Source organism: Sardina pilchardus, chromosome 1 (genome assembly GCF_963854185.1).
Source record: "Sardina pilchardus chromosome 1, fSarPil1.1, whole genome shotgun sequence".
NCBI lineage: Eukaryota > Metazoa > Chordata > Actinopteri > Clupeiformes > Clupeidae > Sardina > Sardina pilchardus.
In genome coordinates this window covers 27,439,674-27,463,315 of record NC_084994.1, presented here as the reverse complement: position 1 = coordinate 27,463,315, position 23,642 = coordinate 27,439,674, and the positions used below count along the sequence as shown (strand labels likewise).

The 23,642-nt window shown below is 44.2% G+C and overlaps 2 protein-coding genes across 2 annotated transcripts in view; both read left to right on the top strand.

The window, feature by feature from the left end:
* The first annotated feature begins 4,944 nt into the window (after nucleotides 1–4,944).
* LOC134077777 (NACHT, LRR and PYD domains-containing protein 12-like) lies at nucleotides 4,945–21,263 on the top strand. Its single transcript, XM_062533423.1, has 20 exons — nucleotides 4,945–5,028; nucleotides 5,924–6,079; nucleotides 6,936–7,049; nucleotides 7,698–7,811; nucleotides 8,031–8,144; nucleotides 8,443–8,556; nucleotides 10,028–10,899; nucleotides 11,086–12,886; nucleotides 13,192–13,362; nucleotides 13,774–13,926; nucleotides 14,070–14,237; nucleotides 15,212–15,364; nucleotides 15,510–15,677; nucleotides 16,038–16,190; nucleotides 16,335–16,505; nucleotides 17,472–17,624; nucleotides 17,731–17,898; nucleotides 18,919–19,089; nucleotides 19,718–19,888; nucleotides 21,038–21,263. The coding sequence occupies exons 2-20, from the start codon at nucleotides 5,925–5,927 to the stop codon at nucleotides 21,261–21,263; spliced, it is 5,310 nt and encodes a 1,769-aa protein (XP_062389407.1). The 5' UTR covers nucleotides 4,945–5,028; nucleotide 5,924.
* A 2,195-nt stretch (nucleotides 21,264–23,458) lies between these two features.
* The window catches only part of LOC134077767 (stonustoxin subunit beta-like), a 4,947-nt gene continuing 4,763 nt past the window's right edge, over nucleotides 23,459–23,642 (top strand). The window contains exon 1 of the mRNA XM_062533413.1: nucleotides 23,459–23,472. Within this exon, the coding sequence (XP_062389397.1) occupies nucleotides 23,459–23,472 (14 nt within the window). The remainder of the gene's footprint in view (nucleotides 23,473–23,642) is intronic.

Genomic DNA, 23,642 nt, shown 5'->3' with positions numbered 1-23,642 from the left:
CCAGGGTCCAGAAATCTGCTGATCCCAGGGATGGGTAACGCAACTACTTGTAAAAAATGGTTGGGTTTTTTTCAAGGTACGATACTCTTCAGATTACTTCATTCTTATTTTTTCTTTACATATTGACATAGGATTAAGTAAAGCAATCTTTGCTCTAAAAACATGTTTCAGATTATGTTTCAATATTGAGTTGACTTTTACTCAAAGTACAGTATATCGTTGTTGCTATAATATAGCATTACTCCAAATCTCAAGAAAGTGACTGTGCTACTGTATTACTTCATGGTTTCCTTTGTATTGTATCTCTTGTACTTCTGTTGTCTGAGAGCAACCTTTGGAAGTCACGTATTGTGGGAAATCAAAGATGCTATACTAACCTTTGGGGTTGTTCACTGACTAGTACTGGCAACATAACACCAACAATGAGAACTGTAACTGGAAAAACAAATCAAATCAAATGGAGCAATGAGACTGTTCTAACATTTAGAGTTTTCAGTTTGGAACGTTGTTCTGCAGACAAATCCAAATTCAAATGCTATCCATTGCTATCCATGTGAAAGCATCTATCTCATTTCTCAGCCAGTGATCCTAAAGCATAATTTCCGATCTGTAGACCTACTGCCTGTAAACCGCGTAACACGTATTGCTTTGTGGTCTCCTTTGGGTCAGACGCTGCTTGAGAAGGTGGTTGTGCCGAGACAGCGCTCTCACCAGAGTCCCGTGGTGAGTGTGGAGCGCTCAGCCTTGGTGGCTCTCCTGCAGCACATGCTGGAGAAGGAGAAGGAGCATGTGGAGGAGATGGAGAGGCTGAAGGGCTATCGTGTGTGTGTGTGTGTGTGTGTGTGTGTGTGTGTGTGTGTGTGTGTGTGTGTGTGTGTGTGTGTGTGTGTGTGTGTGTGTGTGTGTGTGTGTGTGTGTGTGTGTGTGTGTGTGTGTGTGTGTGTGTGTGGAGAAGGAGCATGTGGAGGAGATGGAGAGGCTGAAGGGCTATCGTGTGTGTGTGTGTGTGTGTGTGTGGAGAAGGAGCATGTGGAGGAGATGGAGAGGCTGAAGGTCCAGCTGGACCAGCTGAGGATGAGGGCTCAGCTGCAGAGTAGAGTAGGCAGCTGCACCAGTCCATGAGCTCAACACTAATAAGCTTCATGAACAAGTCACATTAAACAGGGCTATCGTGTGTGTGTGTGTGTGTGTGTGTGTGTTTGTGTGTGTGTGTGTGTGTGTGTGTGTGTGTGTGTGTGTGTTTGTGTGTGTGTGTCCAGAGCTGAGGATGAGGGCTCAGCTGCAGAGTAGGCAGCTGCACCAGTCCATGAGCTCAACACTAATAAGCTTCATGAACAAGTGACATTAAACAGGGCTATCGTGTGTGTGTGTGTGTGTGTGTGTGTGTGTGTGTGTCCAGAGCTGAGGATGAGGGCTCAGCTGCAGAGTAGAGTAGGCAGCTGCACCAGTCCATGAGCTAAACACTAATAAGCTTCATGAACAAGTCACATTAAACAGGGCTATCGTGTGTGTGTGTGTGTGTGTGTGTGTGTGTGTGTATGTATGTGTGTGTGTGTGTGTGTGTGTGTGTGTGTGTCCAGAGCTGAGGATGAGGGCTCAGCTGCAGAGTAGAGTAGGCAGCTGCACCAGTCCATGAGCTAAACACTAATAAGCTTCATGAAAAAGTGACATTAAACAGGGCTATCGTGTGTGTGTGTGTGTGTGTGTGTGTGTATGTGTGTGTCCAGAGCTGAGGATGAGGGCTCAGCTGCAGAGTAGGCAGCTGCACCAGTCCATGAGCTCAACACAAATAAGCTTCATGATAAAGTGACATTAAACAGGGCTATCGTGTGTGTGTGTGTGTGTGTGTGTGTGTGTGTGTGTGTGTGTGTGTGTGTGTGTGTGTGTGTGTGTGTGTGTCCAGAGCTGAGGATGAGGGCTCCGCTGCAGAGCTTCATGAACAAGTGACATTAAACAGGGCTAGTGTGTGTGTGTGTGTGTGTCCAGATCTCTAGTTTAACAGTCCTAATGTCCATGGGCATATATTGTATTGCCTCTCACTGAGTGGTATCTAATGACTTTAGCAACCGTTATATAAGCTGTATCTATTCCATGAGAGTGATGCCAACATAATAACATTCATCCAATCAGCTGGAGAACACAGATGTGGATGAGGCTGGTGTGTGCTGTGTCCTTCATGTTTCTCTGGTCTCTGTGTCCATCTGAGCTTTCAGCAGGTAAGTGCACACCTGCCACCACTGCCCTCAGCACCTGCCCAAGAGAGCAGAGCGGCTGGTCAACACACTCCCGCTGGCCTCTCAGCTCAAGGCAAGAGCGGAGCTACGGAGGGGCAAGTGGAATCTGATGAAGACGCATCCACAGCCCGACTCAGGCGCCGCGTGAAGAAAGCTGTGGCGTCGCCCCTTGCCACCTCTGGGCCAAGGGCAGGGGAAGATGGAGCAGCGTCCTCAAACCTCATCCCTCCCCAAGCCTCCTCGTCCACTGTGTTGCACCAGGAAACACTTTGCCGGAGCGCTCCAGGCAGTAGGACGTCCACCCAACTCTTTGGCACTGATGCAGAGTCCTGCAAACAGGAGCAGTGTGTTGTGGCGCCATGCTCCTCCAACAGCAGCTTGGACTACTTCCTGTACTCATTCACACAGGCACGCCAACCTGAACGTGGGATCCGTTCAACACAATGTGTTCAGGCAACTGAGCATGTGGTTCAGAGAGAGGAGTTTAGTGTGTTAGCAGAGAAACAGTGGAGAAGGAGATGACCGGTCTAGGGCACAAGAGGGCTCAAACAGAGGCTTCTCCTCGCCACCATCGCCATCGGCTTACTGTTAAGGGATTCAGCCTGGATGTTTTGTTCCAAATAAAATACAGAATTTCAACAGCAATGTACGCTTCATTGTATGTTTCAGTGTATGTTTCTTAATGATTCCAGTCATCAGAGTTGAGTGTTTTAGCGATTGTGAAAAGCTGTAATGAATGCATCCATGAGGAACTGAGAAGTGTGAATAATGTGGAGTGTTTTCTCATTTCATTTGTGAGGAGGAGGAGCTCATGATGAGCTTCTACACGCAATACTACATGAACATGGACGCCTGCGTAGAGATACAGCAGAGGCCATTTTAGGGGGAGATGGAACAGAAGCCATTTCAAATGCACACATGAATGATGTAGCCGTGCAGGACTTGTGCAGGACACTGTAGGCTGAAGGAAAACACATGGTGTTGAAAAGGCAGCGGCTGAGGCCTGGGTTAATCAGCACAAGCCCCTTCAGAAGCCTGTTCTCAAGTGCTGCAATAGGCCCCTCCCAAGTTGTGTTTAGAGTTCTGTCCAGCTGATGGCTGGTCTGGCGACCCCCTCCCAAGTTGTGTTTAGAGTTCTGTCCAGCTGATGGCTGGTCTGGCGACCCCCTCCCAAGTTGTCCACGGGCCCTGCTGCCCCTGTGCTCCAGCCCTCACTCTGAGCTCCTCCTGCTCAATCCTGGTGACCTCTGCAACAACAAGGTCCTTCCTCTCCTTCCTGCTTGCCTTGGACCATAGGATGGGTGGGGCGCTCCATCCGAGGCCTGGCCGCCCTGTCTGGAGTGGACCGTGGCCAGCACGTGTTGATGCTGCAGTCTCCCCATCAGCTTCTGCACCTCCTCCTTGCACCTCCTCCAGCTCCTTCCAGTCTCCACTCTGGCGTTTGCATCAGCCACTGCCCTGTGGGAGGAGTCCCTTAGCTCCATCCCCAGCCTTGCCTTCTCCTGCCTGTAGCCCAGGGTGATGGAGTTCAGGGGGAGCTGGAGTGAGCTCCATCCATACAGGCCAGCAGCTGAGAAGCAGCGCGGTAGGCCCAGCCATTTGATGAAGGATGAAGGAGTTGGCTTTTGCCTCCGTCTCCATCTAGGCCTGTCGCACCTCCAGCGGTGCCTGTGGTGGACTGTGCACGGCAGGGGCGTCCTCTTCCCTGAGGCCTAAACTGCCCATTGCCCATGGACTTCATATTGAGCATTAAAGGTCTCATTCCACTGTTGATTTGAATGGTGAATGGTGAACAGGTGGCCTGTTGATTTGGTGCATTTTAAACGGCCTCAAAAATGGTTACAGTTAACTCCAAAGTACCTAATAAATAATGAAATGTACAAAAGAAACAGAAACATAATTTTGAATTTGTCTTGTAAAAAACACACACCCAACTAGTATGATAGGGGTTTCTTTCTCCAACAAAAGACTCTGGAACATTTTTATCAGAGCATTCAGAACACAGAAATTATTTTTGCCATGCTGGTTACATGTTCAATTGGAGCCATTATGATATGAAAGGTTTGGAGACTTTTACAATAGGGCATTATTGATGAATATGGCATTTTAAATTATGTTCAGATGACTGTGGGTAATGAGAAGAGCAGGTCTGATGGTAATTGACTGCAGTCAGATATGAATATTTTATATGCATGGTGCCAACAGTGACTTGAACATCTGGAATACTTAGTGAGATTGTAAGCATGCAGCTCAGTTAATGGAAGATCATGAGGAAGTGCAGTACTGCTTTATGACCACAAGAGTGTAGTGTTTACCGCTGGACCAGCTTTCTATACATTATCCCATAGGCCTACATATCATCAAAGATCCTTCAATAGTACCGCTTTAACCCTCTCTGATATCATCACCATGTAAGAATGTAGGCCTGTGTCTTTAGATGGTAACTGCATGCCTGCTACATTCACCTGCACATTCATATTGATAGTCATGGCTTAGGCTATTCGTGTTTTAGCCTCCCAGAATATTCCCCTTTGGAGTCTTTCCATTTTTCCCCAGATACCGGTACATCATGCTTATAGTAATTGTAATGATACAAGTATAGCCTACTGATTTTTTAACCACGTGCATCTTGTGCTGCGCAGTTCTGCGCCCGCCATCACGAACTCGCCTATTGTGGTGTGTGTCCACGTTTGCCCACGTGATGAACGCGGAACAAGTGAAATCGAAAGTAAATCTCAAGAGACGTCGTCATAGAATCTGGTGTTTTGTCAAGAAGTTTCGGACGTTTTATCGGGTAAGTTAGGCCTAGGCTATATAAAGTTAGCTAAATGTAAGGCTGTGATCGATTGTAGAGAAGCGTTAACTGATGTCGGTTTCGTAGTCTGGAGATAATTACAGGGACACCACTCGGAGACGGATTTGATCATGACCAGTCCTACATTTCATTTCACCGTTCAGACTGACTTTAGCCTAATTTGCGTTGTGTGTCAAATAGCCTAGGCCTAAATGTGACCTTGAGAAATGATCTGCCCAAATGGATCAACTGAAACGTAAATAATTTCAAATAAACTAGTTAGGCCTATCTGTAAGCCTATAGGCCTACATACATATACAGGTAGGCCTAATGGCCTAGCTTAGCCTACTTCACACGAATCTGTCAAGAATTTACATCATGTACAGTATGTAACCTATAGGTCTAATTGTTATGCCTATCCTATGTGTTAAAATAATAAGGCATCAAAGAAAATAAAATGTTTCTTTTCAAGGCTCAAAAGTAAATTCGCCTCTTTCCCGAATGACCGCTGTCATACTTCGACAGACTCCCCCTACTGATAAAAAAAAATACACTGTCTTTTATCGAAGGTCGTTCAAAAGCGACTTCACCTAATCTATCAGATGTAGCCTTCTGTCGGTATTTATTGACACAGTCAAAGCAACACACCTTTAGCAGTTGTGGTAATGGTCTCATTGTAAGTGTTCATAATGATTTCTCTCTCAGTAGCCTAGTCCCCTGATCACTATCATGTCTGTTGTTGTTGGAGCAGAAATGGATCCACAGATCTGATTGGTCCACATAGCTGCTTAAAGTTAGCACTTCATCAGGAACCTCTCATCAAAAACATTTTCCTCACCTCTCTTTGTCTCTCACAGACACACACTCTCTGTTCATTTTCGTATGGATTGATTAGGATGGATTTCCCTCAAGAGGGTGAGGATGCTGTTGGTGGAAATCAGACAGGCAGAGCAGCATGTGCTGTGTCCAGCCACGTGTCCATGAAGAATGAGGAGCCCGTCACTGATGGGCATCAGAGGGTCAGCACAGGAAGAGTGATGTCTTATCCAAGGTGAGTTGTTTCCACTGATGGGCATCAGGGGGTCAGCACAGGAAGAGTGCTGTCTTATCCAAGGTGAGTTGTTTCCACTGATGGGCATCAGGGGGTCAGCACAGGAAGATTGATGTCTTATCCAAGGTGAGTTGTTTCCACTGATGGGCATCAGGGGGTCAGCACAGGAAGAGTGCTGTCTTATCCAAGGTGAGTTGTTTCCACTGATGGGCATCAGGGGGTCAGCACAGGAAGAGTGCTGTCTTATCCAAGGTGAGTTGTTTCCGAAATCCAGGACATCAAGGGCGCATCACAAATGTCTTTTGTTACTTTGTGGCCAACACAGTTATCATCCCTCCAGGAGTGTGCATGCTCTCACCCTTAATGAACCCTGCACACCCACGGGCGTGTTGATGGCGCATGATCACAATTTTCTGTTTTGAAGCCATTGAAATGGCACGGAAAAATCTGGTCTTAAGGGAAAGATGCAGTATTATACTGTTGCTCCGTTTTCTACAGTATTTCAGTTTCGCACATTTAAAGAGTGCACCCTCACAAAGTCCTGTGATCTGCCTAGTCGTGAGCAATGAGTCTCCAGCAATGTCCTTAAAGGGGAATTCTGGCGATGAGCACGGGAGCTCATGAGCGTGCCCCCAGAATGGTGTGTGTGTGTGTGTGTATGTGTGTGTGCTCATGAGCGTGCCCCCAGAATGGTGTGTGTGTGTGTGTGTATGTGTGTGTGCTCATGAGCGTGCCCCCAGAATGTAGCGCTGAAGCTGCCTTGCTGCAGCAACTCGAGCGGTAAAGGATACCAACTATAGTGTAGATGTGTCAGCTAAATCTAACTATTATTTATTTTGTCTCCTTATGTCCTCAGACCACAGACACACAGACCAGTGTCTCCAGTGCCCAGCTGTGTGTCCATGAAGAGTGACTGGTCCATGGGGCACCCTTACAATTTCAGTAGTGGACCGCCACAATCTGATCAAAAGTGAGATTTCAATTTTTGTATCCATATAGACTAGACAGGTGTGTGTGCGTGTGCGTGTGCGTGTGCGTGTGCGTGTGCGTGTGTGTGTGTGTTTGTGTGTGTGCGATCAGTGTCCTTTCAGTACTGGAGCCTTTCAGTTGCTGTGAGTGATATGTCCTTAGTATTTTAATACTGGCCTGCCAGAGTGTGTGTGTTTCATAGATTGACTTGGGTTTTGGTGGGGTTAGGGTGTGTGTGTATATCTCTGACTTTTAGACAGACACACACACACACACTTTTCTGCTGAATCTTTGTGTTTGTGTGTCAGTCTGTCTATAAACAACAAAGTATCAACATTTCAACATACACCGAGTTTGTGTCTATTTGTTTGAAACAGAGGGTATGTACTGTGGAAATTATAACTTTGTTATCATTGTGAAGATGTGCCGCGTAATCGAGTAGACTTGCGTGTGTGTGTGTGTGTGTGTGTTTGTTTGTGTTTTTTGGGGGGAACGGGGGACGGGGGTTGTAGGTGTGTATGTGTCATTGGGTATTGTATGTGCTTTTGTATGAAACAGAGGGTATGTAGTCATGGTAACTTGTAACCTCTTAGTATTGTGAAGCTGTGTCGCTCAATCTTTTATGTATTTTGTGTTCTTGTGTATCCAGACCCCAGACACAAAGACCAGTGTCTCCAGTGCCCAGCTGTGTGTCCATGAGGAGTGACCGGTCCATGGGACACCCTTACAATTTCAGTAGTGGAACACCACAGTCTGATCAAAAGTGAGATTCCAGTTTTTGTATCCATTTACAAGAGTAGACTTGCGTGTGTGTGTGTGTGTGTGTGTGTGTGTGTGTGTGTGTGTGTGTGTGTGTGTCTGTGTGTGTGTCTGTGTGTGTGTGACACAAGATGCTTTGAAAAAGATGGCACGTTTTGTGCAGCCTAATGACACAGGTTGTTTACAGTAATCTATTGTGTGTTTTGTCTCCTTATATAACCAGACCCCAGACACAAAGACCAGTGTCTCCAGTGCCCAGCTGTGTGTCCATGAAGAGTGACTGCTCCATGGGACACCCTTACAATTTCAGCAGTGGACCATCACGGTCTGATCAAAAGTGAGATTCCAGTTTTTGTGTGTGTTTCATAGATTGAGTTAGAGTGTAGGTGAGGTTAGAGTGTGTGTGTGTATATCTCTGACTTTTATACAGACTCACACACACACGCACACACACTTTTCTGCTGAATCTTTGTGTTTGTGTGTGTCAGTCTGTCTATAAACAACAAAGTATCAACATTTCAACATACATCGAGTTTGTGCCTATTTGTTTGAAACAGTGGGTATGTAGACATGTTAACATCATTAGTATTGTGTCGCTTAGTCTATTATGTATTATTGTCTCCTTGTGTATCCAGACCCCAGACACAAAGACCAGTGTCTCCAGTGCCCAGCTGTGTGTCCATGAAGAGTGACTGCTCCATGGGACACCCTTACAATTTCAGTAGTGGACCACCACGGTCTGATCAAAAGTGAGATTCCAGTTTTTGTATCAATATACAAGAGTAGACGTGTTTGTGTGTGTGTGTGTGCGTGTGTGCGTGCGTGCGTGCGTGCGTGCGTGCGTGCGTGCGTGCGTGCGTGCGTGTGTGCGTGCGTGCGTGCGTGCGTGCGTGCGTGCGTGCGTGCGTGCGTGCGTGTGTGTGTGTTACTGTGTGTATTAGGGTTGTGCCGATGGATGATGATATCATGATATCACAGACATCACGATGGAAAGCAACCATTGTGATGCCACGCCCCCACATGCCAGGCACTTATATCTGCTGTACACTAAGCTAAAAAAACGTGAGACTACCGTCTTGTTCAAATAAGTCATCCTTGCAACGTGAATGTGTTGTTGTCTTTTTTAGGCTAAATATGTCTCGCAGTGTAGCCTACATCGAATGTAAAACATGTAGCCTGAGAAAATTTAAAACATGTTTCAGAATGAAATAGTCCAAATGAATTATTATTGTTACGACTAGGACATTCTAGCTCTAATTTCTTGCGAGGCTACAGCACTGAAGCACCAAATGTGTCATACTCCACCGTGTTAAAATACACCATTTATTTCGTCATCGTTATCAGAAGATATAGCCTACGTCTTTCACTGTAATGCTTGTATTTCACGCATTTGCGAAACCTGGCAATGTGTAATATACCGCTGGTTAATGGTGTACACGCAGGTGTTCAGATTGGCTGTCTATCGGTCTTTTACAAGGATTTTCTTGGAGCAGATCTTCCACACAGTAGCCTAGTCAGTATGTCTCTTAGCTGCCACTTTCATCAGGCATCTAATATGACTATCATGAGAAGATAACACGCAATATTTGATCGCATTTCATCACTTAATGGAAACACCAGCTCTTCTCATTTGTGCTTTGTTGAATTTCAGCAATATGACAATCATGACGTGAAAACTTTGCGGGCACATCCATATTGGCAGCCTCACTCCTTAGTTTACTATGGATTACTATGGATTTACTCCCGCCTGTTAGTGTGTTCCTGTTACTTAGTTTTTGCCTTCTTGGTCGCACAGTATGTTGCTGTGTAGTGGGGTGTAACAGTGCAACCCACGATCGCAAGAGGAAAAGAATCGCTAATACTATATTTCTGCTTCAAGTCTTCTGCATCTGAATGAATGGATGTTACGTTCAGTGCGCTACAGTACCAACATGGTGGCAATATTCCTAGAATGCAAGGCGTGTGCCCGAGCCCTATTGTCACTTTGATTTTGTCACTGTAATGGAAACTCGTTATGTTTTACAGCTGTGTATATAGAAAGGTTGGATGGCTGTGAGATTTTGTGTGTGTGTGTGTGTGTGTGTGTGTGTGTGTGTGTGTGTGTGTGTGTGTGTGTGTGTGTGTGTGTGTGTGTGTGTGGCACTTGCATACTATTGGCTTGCTTTGAAGATGATGATGTGTTTTTCTGTGCAATGACTGTTGTCCCTTTTGTGGATTTAGGGATATACTGGCCCAGGATCAGTCCCGGTGTGGATTGTGTGAGCAGCTACTGAGGGACCCGGTCATCACCAGCTGTGGACACAGTTTCTGCAGGCAGTGCATCATCAGCTACTGGAGCCAGTCTGGTCCATCAGGAGACTACAGCTGCCCCCAGTGCAGAAAGAGACCCAGAACACAACCCTGTCTAAACCCTATGACTCAACCACTGTACCCGTCTACAGACATGGCACAATCTTACCTAAACCCACCAACAGACATGACACTGCCCTCGTCATATCAACACAGTGAAATGGCACAACCACCTGTATATCCAACTACGTCCATGGCACAGCCTCACCTAAACCCACCAACAGCCATGGCACAGCCTCACCTAAACCCACCAACAGCCATGGCACAGCCTCACCTGTACCCACCTATAGCCATGGCACAGCCTCACCTATACCCACCTACAGCCATGGCACAGCCTCACCTATACCCACCTACAGCCATGGCACAGCGTCACTTATACCCACCTATAGCCATGGCACAGCGTCACTTATACCCATCTGCAGCCATGGCACAACCTCACCTATACCAACCTACAGCCATGGAACCGCCTTCATCATACCAACACAGTGAAATGGCACTTCATCTGAACCCATCTGCAAACATGGCACAAGTTCCTCCATCCCCACACACAGACACGGGGCAGAGTCCTCAGTACTCAAACTCAGCCATGGGGCAGCATAATCATACACACATCCAGCACCCTCTTTATCCACACATCCACACGGCACAGATCTCTCCACAGCACACAGATGAGCACACAGTCATGACAGGCAGCACCCATCTGCAAACTGAGCATGCTCCAGTCAAAAGGGCCAAACGAACAGGTGAGGCTCTAAGATCTGTGTGCAAGAGCAGGATTCATACTGAATATAAAGACCATTCATTCAAAATAAACCAAAATCTTCATCATCTAATATTGTTATGCTGAAAATGTATTTTAGAAACACTGACTTAATAGTTATGAATTATGGTTTGTTAATTTGTTTGTTTGTTTGTTTAATGCCAAACAGATGACGATGTCCTCACCAGAGTACTGATGACCCATAAAGCCATCATGAAGAGGAGGTTTGAGAGCATATGTGAAGGCATCATAAGGTCAGGGACTCAAACACTCCTGAACAAGATTTACACAGAGCTCTACATCACAGAGGGAGAGAGTGAAGGGGTGAATAATGAGCATGAGGTTTGGCAGGTCGAGTCAGCATCCAGGCCACAAACTACACAGGACACAGCAATCAACTGTAATGACATCTTCAAGCCCTTACCTGGACAGGAGAGACATATCAAAACTGTCATGACCAAGGGGATTGCTGGCATTGGAAAAACCGTCTCAGTCCAGAAGTTCATCCTTGACTGGGCAGAGGAGAGAGCTAACCAGGGTGTAGATTTCATGTTTGTGCTTCCGTTCCGTGAGCTGAATTTGGTTAAGCATGATCAGTACAGTCTTCACAGGCTCCTGCTTGACTTCCACCCTGAGCTAAGAGAGCTACAGGATGCTGAATACAAAGACTGCCACATTGTGTTCATCTTTGATGGTCTGGATGAGAGTCGACTTCCACTGAGTTTCCAAGGGAACCAGACATTGTCTGATGTGACACAAGCATCATCAGTGGATGTGCTGATGACAAGCCTCATTCAGGGAACTCTACTTCCCTCTGCTCTCCTCTGGGTAACCTCCCGACCAGCAGCAGCCAGTCAGATCCCTTCTCAGTGCATCAGTCTGGTCACAGAAGTACGAGGGTTCAATGACCCACAGAAGGAAGAGTACTTCAGGAAGAGGATCAGTGACCAGAATCAAGCCAACAGAATCATCTCACACATTACAGCAACCAGGAGTCTCCACATCATGTGCCACATGCCAGTCTTCTGTTGGATCTCAGCCACTGTCCTTCAGCAGCTACTGGAACAGGATGATGGGAAAGAAGCCCCCAAAACACTGACTGAAATGTTCATACACTTCCTGCTCATCCAGACCACCAGGAAGAACCAGAAGTATCAAGAGGAAAGTGAGACAGATAGACAGAGGCTCCTGGAATCACACAAGGGTGTCATATTGAAACTCGCAGAGCTGGCTTTCAAGCATCTGGAGAATGGCAATCTCATGTTCTATGAGGAAGACCTGAGAGAGTGTGGGATCGATGTCAGTGAAGCCTCAGTGTACTCTGGCATGTGCACTGAGATCTTCAGGGAAGAGTGTGTGTTTCATCACAAGAAAGTCTACTGCTTTGTCCATCTGAGCATTCAGGAGTTTCTTGCTGCACTTCATTTGTTTGCCTCCTACTTGAGTAAGAACATGGAGGTCCTGGAGCCATTACTTAGCAGGAAGTCCAAGTCTTTGCCAGATGTGCCTCTCGATGAGCTGCTGAAGAATGCTGTGAACAAAGCTTTGGAAAGCAAGAATGGACACCTTGATTTGTTTGTTCGCTTCCTTCATGGCATTTCTCTGGTGTCAAATCAGAGACTTTTGCTTGGCCTCCTGGCACACACACACAGCAGCCCAGAGAGTGTGAAGAAAACAATCAAGAACCTGAAGGTGATGCAGAGACCAAATATCTCCCCCGAGAGGTGCATCAATCTGTTCCACTGCCTGGTGGAAATGCATGACTCTTCTGTTCATGATGAAATCCAGGCTTTCCTGAAGGCAGAGAAAGGTGCCGTGAAACAGCTCACACTGGCTCACTGCTCAGCCTTGGCTCATGTGCTTCTGATGTCTGATGAGGTGCTGGATGAGTTTGACCTGAGCAAATACAAAACCTCTCCAGAAGGTCGCAGGAGACTGGTTCCAGCCGTGAGATGCTGCAGAAAGGCTCTGTGAGTTATGTTCTACATTAACAAATGATGCTACATTATTTTTGAAGTCTTGTTCTGTTGTCAGAATGGATTTTAAAGTTTTAAATTACACTTTTATAAGGAGATGTTGCTATAGGTAGCATGGTGCGCAGTGTGGCGTTTTTAAAGAAACAACACTTTGTTTACATTCACATCTTCCACACTTCACATTGTTTGCTACAACATTTACATCAGACAAGAGAAATGTGTGACACCAGAAATGGACTAACACTACACAGTGTTGTTTTAACTGTATTAGGACTTGACATATTGCCTTTCTATTGTAGACTTGCTGGCTGTAAATTAACAGAGAAGTCCTGTGAGATTGTGGCTTCAGCACTGCAGTCTGCAAACTCCCCTTTAAGAGAGCTGGACCTGAGTCAGAATGACCTGCAGAAGTCAGGAGAAAAGTTGGTCTCTGCTCTTCTGAGTCCAAACTGCAAACTGGAGACACTGAGGTCAGTAATATTGTAAAGCAGTGAGCAGTGAGCAGTGAGTGGTACTCATCCAGGCTTAGAAAACACAAATGAGAGAACCTGTACTGTAGACTGATTTATTGATTGTTTGTTTGATACATTGATCATGTACAGTATGTTTCACTTTTACTAGTGCTATGAGATGATTTTTGAATTATTGAATTATTATTTCATTCTGATTTATTCTTTACTTGATTAATATTCTAGTCAATTTTATTTCGCTATTTTGTATGCTGCAGACCAACCTGTGAGTCTGAAAATAAAAAATCAGTTGAAATTCAATTCTAGACTATTCTAGAGACGTACTGTACTGTTGTTTTACTCTTGAATTGATATGTCCTCTTTGATTTCACTATTTATTAATTCTCGGTTACATGGTTTATGTGTTTACAGACTTGTTTACTGTAAACTGAAAGGCGGATTTTTGGCTTTGGCTCACAAGGGGGCAAACCCCCACCTAAGAGAGCTGGACATCAACAACGCTGAACTTCAGGGCAGTGGAGGAGAACTGCTCCATCAACCACTGAATCAAGACTGCACAGTGAGGTCTGTCATTTTAGCACAGTGCACAGGCTATTGGTTTGTATTCTGTTTGATCTAAATGTGGTTCCCTATAACTGTAATTTAGTATTAGAAGAACTGTAAGGAGTAGAGGACATGTTGCCCAGCGTTTTTCTCTTTGTCTGTAGACTTAACAGGTGCAATCTCAAACACAGCTCCTTTGAGGCTGTGGCCTCAATTCTGTCATTTAATTCTCAACTGAGTGAGTTGGATATAAGTGACTGTGATCTGCAAACGTCAGAAGAGAAGCAGCTCTCTGGTCTTAGAAGCCCAAACTGCCGACTGGAGAAACTGAGGTCAGTAATACTCTGAAATAGGACTGTCACAATATCAACATTTCAGAATACAATTATGACAACATATCATATTGCATAAAATGGCAAGCCATGTAACACACACTCAGTTCATGGACAAACGCAAGTAGCTTACGTTACCTCCTGTAAGAGCAGCTTGATTAGAGATAGCATGTGTGGGGTACGGTTCAGAAATATCACTCTGCAGAGGTATGTTTGAAGCAAAGTTATTTTTTACAAGCAAACGTTTATCTTCAAATGCATTGTGATGCTATAGCTATGGGCATCATGCAAATGAATCTTGAAAACCTTGTCATGAAGCCTTCAACGTTGCATAACATTTCCAATAGTTTGGCAAGTTCATGACATGTAAACTGGGCTGTTTCAAAGCCTTTTTTTGCCGTTGCTGTGACATCAGGTTTGTGTGTGTGACTTTGAAGGCTGCAAGGGAGTACAGAAGAAGAGAGAAATCACAAGAGACAAACGAGCGCTAACAAGCCTGTTCATTTAAAAATGCCGTTGTTGTGAAATAGGTAGCTTTTATATACCATATTATTGTAGGTACCTTATTTCTGCGATATTCATATTCTCATGTTTTAATTATCATGATTATCACAAAAGTGGTATATCGTGACACCCTTACACTGAAAGGCAGAGTTCTCATAGCCCTAGGTCTTATCGACACATTCAAAATCAAGTTGAAGTGTATTTGCCATTCCAGCCATATCTATAACACCTATAGTGGGCCGAAATTGCAAAAATATCACTGTTATTGGGTGTTAATCAAAACATTAATTTATGAAACATTATATTCTATATTATATCCCTGCTGATGTGTCCTATTTAAATTACTGTTAACTGTAGACTGAGTTAACCATTCAATATCAACATCAGTGTTTTACTCTTGTATCGACATGTTCTCACTGATTCCACTATTTGCACTCTTCTGTTACTGTACGCGGTTTGCATTTTTACAGACTGGTTCACTGTAAGATAAAAGGAAGATTTTTGGCCTTGATTCTTCAGTGGGCAAACTCCAACCTAAGAGAGCTGGACATCAGTGACAGTGAGATTCAGGACTGTGGAGAAGAACTGCTTCATCAACCACTGAATCAAGACTGTAAAGTGAGGTCTGTATTTTGCACAGTGCACACAGACTTGTGTTTTCTTTTTGATCTAAAAACTGTTCATCTTTTATTCGTTGCCATTTCATATTTGGGAATGTAAGGAGTATAAAGGACATGTTGCTTATGGTGTTTTCCTCTCTCACTATAGACTCATCAGCTGTAGACTCAAACACTCCTCTGAGGTTGTGGTCTCAGTTCTGCAGTCATATATTTCTCAACTGAGTGAGTTGGACATGAGTGGCTGTGATCTGCAAACATCAGAAGAGAAGCTGCTCTCTGGTCTTATAGATCCAAACTGCCACTTGGAGAAATTGAAGTGAGTAATACTTTGGAAGACACATTATTCACACAAGCCTTATGTGTACATTTACACTTGGGCATAAAAGAATCTCACTGTTATTGGGTGTTAAGAATCTCACTGTTATTGGGTGTTAGGATCTAGACATGGATTTGTGAAGCATAGTTTTTATTGTTGTGTCAGTGTTGATGTGAGAGAATTGATCCCAGACCAGTTGATGGAATAACACTCCCTGCTGATGTGTCCCATTTAAATATCTGTTAACAGTAGACTGTGTTAACCATTCAATATCAACATCAGTGTTTTACTCTAGCATTGATATGTCATCTCTGATTCCACTAATTGCACTCTTCTGTTACATGGTTTATATTTTTACAGACTGGTTGGCTGTAAATTGAAAGGGGGATTTTTGGCCTTGACTCTTCAGTGGGCAAACTCCCACCTAAGAGAGCTGGACATCAGTGACAGTGAGATTCAGGACTGTGAAGGTGAACTGCTGCATCAACCACTGACTCAAGACTGTAAAGTGAGGTCTGTATTTTGGACAGTGAACACAGACTGGTGCTTTTTGTTTGATCTAAAATGGTTCATCTTTTCTTTATTGTCATTTCATATTTGGACATGTAAGGAGTGTAGAGGACATGTTGCTTATAGTGTTTTCCTCTCTCACTATAGACTCATCAGCTGTAGACTCAAACACAGCTCCTCTGAGGTTGTGGTCTCAGTTCTGCAGTCATATATCTCTCAACTGAGTGAGTTGGACATGAGTGGCTGTGATCTGCAAACATCAGAAGAGAAGCTGCTCTCTGGTCTTATAAACCCAAACTGCCAGCTGGAGAAACTGAGGTCAGTGATATTCTGAAAGAGTTCACACTCACAGATAAGAGGTCTTATCTACACATTCAAATTCACATTGACGTTCAAGTTTAAGTGCATTTGTCATTCCAGCCATATCTAAAACATCTACAGCGAAGTGGAAATGTTTCTCACGACTAGCGTGCATTTACAATGAACTGAAAGATAAAGTAAAGCAAAAATCGGTGTTAAGTTGGTACCTATGTATAGAAACTTGTGTGCTAGATACACTGAGTTTAACAGTCCTGTGGGTAGAAGCTTTGGAGCATCAGACTGTTTTTCTGAAGCAATATCTCCTTCCAGACGGCAGGTGAACAAATAGTCCATGTGATGGGTGAGAGGAGTCTCTTATAATGCAGAGAGCTTTCTTCCTGCACCTGCACCAACTCCACACTTTGGACATACAGTAGCGTAGGAGATTGTCACTGTTCTGGGATGATAGACTCAAGACATGAGTTTGAGTAGCACTGGGCTTTTAATGTCCATGTTGATGTGAATGAACTGGTCCCAGACCTGTCTGTTACAGTATATAATAGCTTATACCACTGCTTGGTCAAATTTCCGATTGTGATGCGCTATTTGGAACGTGCATTATTTTTCTATATACCGCACGGCTATGAAGTAGTTCCTTTTTTTGGGCTTATTACACTTGAATATCAATTCGCCAATGTGAATGTAACGGTAAAAACAGCAACGTTGTATCTAAGACAGCGGCAATATAAACGAAAATGATAGTAGCACTTATCGAAGTGTAAAGTCCCCTCCGCCTGCGGCGTCGGGTCCTTATTACCACTTCGAACGTGCATTATTTTCCTAGAAACACACGGTGCGTCGTTGATTATCCCTTACATAATACTCCCTGCTGATGAGACACTAACAACATCAGTTTTCACCCCTCATGTTCCTCTGTGATTTTACTATTTGTGATTCTCTGTTACATGGTTTATGTTCTTACAGACTTGTTGGCTGTAAACTGAGAGGAAGGTTTTTGGCCTTGACTCTTCAGTGGGCAAACTCCCACCTAAGAGAGCTGGACATCAGTGACAGTGAGCTTCAGGACTGTGGAGGAGAACTGCTCCATCAACCACTGAATCACGTCTGTAAAGTCAGGTCTGTTTTTTTGCACAGTGCACATCTTGTTTTCTGTCCTTTCATGTTTGGAATGTAAGGAGTATAGAGGACATGTTGCTTAAAGTGTTTTCCTCTCTCACCACAGACTCATCAGCCGTAGACTCAAAGACAGCTCCCGTGAGGTTGTGGTCTCAGTTCTTTCATATATTTCTCAACTGAGTGAGTTGGACATGAGTGACTGTGATCTGCAAACATCAACAGAGAAGCTGCTCTCTGGTCTTAGAAACTCAAACTGCCACCTGGAGAAACTGAGGTCTGTAAAACTCTGAAAGACTCCACAGAGGTCTTATCTACACATTCAAACTTTCAAATAATTTTGACATTCAGATTTAGAAGCATAGAAGCATTTTGAGAAACATTGGCTCTGATTGTTGTGCCTGGTTTGAGAGGGAGTTGACCCCAGATCAGTTCAGCGCTCCCTGCTGGTGTGTCCTAGCCTGGCATAGCCCTCCGTAAGCTTCCGCTCAATTTTCATTTCCCTTCACCATTACGTCTGGGTCTAATCCCATTGAGCTCGATTTCTCAGGATGCATTACATCTGGACCAATCAACGAACGGGGGGGATCGGGGGAGGGGGGTGTTAACGATGACGTCAAGTATATGCGCGTTGTAGTCTCTATAGCTGTCACGACCAAACGTTAGCGATTGCGTAAAATCAGGCCCAATCGATTCAAACTTCAACAGAGTTCATGCCTCCTGCCTGAAATCGATTCTGAATGGAGTAGGTCAAGACCCTCTGTACGATATTAGTACGAGGGTTTGGTATGACCAGGCTAGGTGTGTCCATGCACATATAGAGCTACATCCACACAGGGAGCTGGACACTGAGGTTGGGATGATTAGTGGGAGTCCATTTTCAGGGAAGCTGTACAAGACCTAAGCTGTATTATCTCATTTTGCACACTGTTTTTCTCAGGATGATATTACTACTTTAATATTCATCATAAAACTAGGCAGTGACCCAACACATTGCAACAAGACTCATTTAGAGATGAAGCGGTCAGGCTACAAAGTCTGTAATTGCTGCAGGAAGAGGATTCTGTGATGAAAACTAATTTCAATCACAACCTCATTCTTACAAGTAGAAACTATTATTTTACTCAATGTCCTCTATTCCTTTCCCTGTTTATTTGTATTATTGTGTCAATGTCTGTTAAAGAATGTTAATAAGATTTTAGCTAAAAACCTTTGATAATAATGGTAAAAATATGAATGTATGCACGCCACCATTCTGTTTTCTGATGTCTGTCTCTTGCCCTCTCAATCTATGCAGACTTGCTGGTTGTAAGCTAACAGAGGAATCCTGTAAGGCTGTAGCCTCTGCTTTGCAGTCCTCCATCTCCCTAAAGGAACTGGACCTGAGTCACAATGACCTGAAGGAGTCTGGAGTTCAGCTTCTCTCTACAGGACTCAGTAGCCCTCACTGTAAACTGCAGACTTTAAGGTTTGTATAATGCACACATATTGGGCCAATCCCAAAGTCCGGAGTCACAGACTCAAAGACTTTGCTGCGCGTTCTTGCGGAATTTGTAAGTGTTCAAAGGGCGTAACGGTTTGAGTACACACTTACCGAGCCCTTTCCATGAGTCTGCATCGTTGCAGACTTCACCTAAGGGAATTACATGTACCCACAGTTCAAAGTGTTGCGATGTGTTGTGAAAATCCGGAAATTACAAAGGTAAACAACAGCACGACACACGTTTATGGTGCAAGTGTCAGCTACATCTTTCTTATTAAACATCGCTAAGGTGCATGTGATCTGGTGAAGTGCTGTCCCAATCCCATTTATACCTATCTGAGCCCATGTGGTCTCACACACTCACTCACTTAGCACCTGAGATCAATTAAGTCTGTGAGTCTTTAGTCCTTAGTCCTCAGGGCTGACTTTGGGATTCAGCCATTGTGGCACCGTTGGCTGCCTGTTTGTAAATCTTTGGAATAAATCATCAGCTGCATCAGCTGTTCTTTCTATTCTATATTAATAATGTTTATGATAATGATTAGATTATGAATGTATTCATGCCACCATTCTGTTTTCTAACATCTGTCATTTGCCCTCTCACTCTATGCAGACTTGCTGTTTGTAAGCTAACAGAGGAATCCTGTAAGGCTGTAGCCTCTGCTTTGCAGTCCTCCATCTCCCTAAAGGAACTGGACCTGAGTCACAATGACCTGAAGGAGTCTGGAGTTCAGCTTTTCTCTAGAGGACTCAGTAGCCCTCACTGTAAACTGACATCTTTAAGGTTTGTATGTGCACACATATTGTAGCACTGTTGGCTGCCCATCTGTAAATCTTTGGAATAAATCTATTATTTTAGTCAGTGTCCTCTGTTCTATCTATTCTAATAATAATGTTTATAATAATGATAAGAATATGAATCTATTCATGCCACCATTCTGTTTTCTGATGTCTGTCTCTTGCCCTCTCACTCTATGCAGACTTGCTGGTTGTGAGCTAACAGAGGAATCCTGTAAGGCTGTAGCCTCTGCTTTGCAGTCCTCCATCTCCCTGAAGGAACTGGACCTGAGTCACAATGACCTGAAGGATTCTGGAGTTCAGCTTCTCTCTACAGGACTCAGTAGCCCTCACTGTAAACTGCAGACTTTAAGGTTTGTATGTGCACACATATTGTGGCACTGTTGGCTGCCTGTCTGTAAATCTTAAATACATGAATAAATCATCAGCTGCAGTATGTGTTAAAACAGACTGAGTCAGTGCCAGCTTTTGAAAACAAGCTGTGAAATGATGGCAGTTTTAGATCATATAAATTGTCATATTGATATTAACAGAATGACAATAGATCCAGAGGGGATTACCAGGGTATTTAAAACGACATGCTTCAACAAGGCAACAGGGCCACATGGCATGTCTGCTTTTCTTATTAAAACATTTGCAGAGGAACTCCCACCGGCCTGGCATCCACTCTTTCAGCTCTCTATAGATTCCCAGTGTGATGTGGCAGTTCATAGGCGCGTCCTAATGGCGGCCACTATGAGCTTTCATCTGCAGTTTACCGTTTGAACTCACTCATGCTGATAACTTCACTCCTGCCCTCCATTATTACATGTACTCATTGTTCATTCCCCACGCTGTGTGTATTGTTAGTGTGTGTAGAAACAGAAGGGTGCACACATACTGAAAACTGTGCCAGACATTTCACTCACCTTTCATTCATTCATTCCATATGAAATGATGTTTATTGAAAATATCCATATATGGCAGTAACATCAGACAGGTTACATCTTACAAATATCTAGGGATCAACTTTTGATACAGATCTTAACTGGCACACACGTGGCAAATATTTAGACAAAATGCACCAGCGTTTCCATTTCCTGTGGAGACTGAGAGTCTTTGGGGTTTGAGAGAGCATCATGTTCATTTGTTATAGAGCCACCATAGAGTCCATCTTGCACTATGGCATCACCAGCTGGTTTGGACATCTGACAGTTAAGGTCAAGGCCCAACCAGGTAATGTGGTCAAAACAGCTGGACAAATGATGGAGTCCCTGCTCCCCTCACTCTCCAAGACATATCTGAGCAGTCCACTCTACAGCAGGCTGACAGAATTCTATCTGACCCCTCCCATGTGCTGTACCAAGAATATGAGCTCATGAACACAGGAAGGAGGTACAGGGTCCCTTTCTGTTTAGCACAATCACTACAAACGTTCCTCTGTCCCCCTGTCAGTCAACATGATGAATGGACAACGTGGGCAGAACAGTTGGAAGGCCCAAAACCAATACTAAGTGCTGAGTAGGGGGCTGTGTATGGGGGCTGAACTGAGTGGAGATGTGCTGAAGCTGTGGTGTATGGATGTGCTGTGTGTGACTGGAGAGTACAGAGAGAGAGAGTGAGTGTCTACTTTGGGACTGTGCTTAATGGGACTCTGTGGTAGAGAGTGCTATTTATGGGCTATTTATTGGGCTTTTACCATGATGGGAGTATCATTTATGGCATGACAGATGGCTGTGAATGTGTGCGCTTTTTGTATTTTATATTTTTATTTACTCTATGTATAGCATATGTGCTATGTCCTGTGGTGTGTTATGTATGGCTGTGGCAGCTTACCCCTTATCCAAAACACATTTCTCCCTTGGGAGACCTAATAAAGGAACCTTGACCTTGATGCAAGCATTTCAGAATAGTGGAAAAGAGAATGCACCAGTGAATTAGATACATTTAGACTTATCTGATTAGTCAGGACGAGAACAATTATTTGCCTTAAGTTAAGTTAACCCTTAGGAACATGAATCACCCCTGCTGCCCACATGACACTACAAGACAACAACAACAAGTTGTTTACATGGCTGCAGAGTGTGTAATGTAGTGTTTCTCCAGTCCATGTCCCTGCTGTGTACATAATGTGAGTGCTACACACATCTGTGTCTGTGTCCATCCTCATGAGATACAGTGACCTCATGGTGCTGAAGGATGGCCTGAAAATGTCCAGTGTTCAAAGACTGACCTTCCACTCTCCTTTGAAACAGACTCAATCTGTGCCACCTCTCTAAAGCAAGCTGTGAAATGATGGCATCCGTGCTGCAAAGTGCACCTTCCAATCTGAGAGAACTGGACATGAGTGACAATGACCTGCAGGATGAAGGAGTGGAGCTGCTCTGTGCAGGACTAAGAGATCCACAATGCAAGCTGGAGACACTGAGGTCAGTAATTAGGAATTACTACATAGTAAGACACACCAGTGTGCCTGTATGTGATGTCAAATTGGACATCTGTGAATATTTTTAATGATTTGCACTGATAATGCCAAATGGCGACATTTAGGGAGTGTCAGTCAAATTAACTGAATATACAAATGGTTTGTACACCTTCAATGCATTTTCCTTCATTTATATTTAAGAAATAGCATCTCTTGTTTCAGACTGTCTGGTTGTCTCATCACACATGAGGGCTGTTCTCTATTGTCCTCTGCCCTCAAATCAAACCCCTCCTACCTGAAACAGCTGGATCTGAACTACAATCAACCAGGAGACTCAGGTGTCAGAGAGCTCACAGACAGACTGAATGATCCCAGCTGTAAACTAGAGACGTTGAGGTGAGATGTATTACATCTTAGATGACTTTCTAGTGGAGCTGTTCATCCATTTGTGTCCTGTGTTGGAGAGCTTTCTGCGTGGAGACTGGATATTCTGTCACGTTTCCAGATGATTCCCTTCCACATATTAAACTGGGCATGATGTGGCCCTTTAAGTACTGCAAGTAGAAGGCAATCCCCCACACTTACACACACACATATGAGGCTTGTGAACAGTTTGAGAATAGCAAGTGTGGCTTGGTAGCTGGCCATGGTCCTGGGATGCCAGTAGTGAAGATCACATGCGAGTGATGTCCAATAACTGCTTCTCTGGGTTGAGAATTTTTTTTTTATAATAGGCCTGTCGCCTAGCCTAGAAATCTAGACACACCTGTCGCCAACTGTTCAGACCTCAAGATCGCTTTCATTACAGGCCACTAGCAGAGGGAAAGTAAACAGGAATTGGAAACCTGGTAAACTAGTCGGATATCTTGCATTAGACTAACCTTGGGTCAGGGTGGGTGTAGATTAGTAGGCGTCCAAGGACTTATGTCCAAGCATATGATTTCCGTTGCTAGAAATGAAGGCTGAATAGTGCGTATCTGCCCAACTTAGCCTGAGACCGGTGGGAAAAGCATCTGTGGTGGAGAGTGAGCTGGATGGGGAGGACTGTGTAATGATATGAGATGTAGTGATTAAGTGTAGGCAAGAGTGAGCATCTTCTCTGTTGACCAGAGTGGTGGCAGTATAATAGGAGACTGAGTATGTAGAATCGCCATGGCTGCAGCCCGGTAAGGGGATGCATTGCTACCGTTAGAATAGAAGTGGAAAGACTGTAAGAAAATGTTATGTTATATTATCTTCTAGACACTGGAATACATTGACAGAAAGGTGATTTAGAAGAGTGGAGGAGAGGCTCAAGTAAGCGTAATTCAGTCAGTGTTACTGATTGGTCAATATG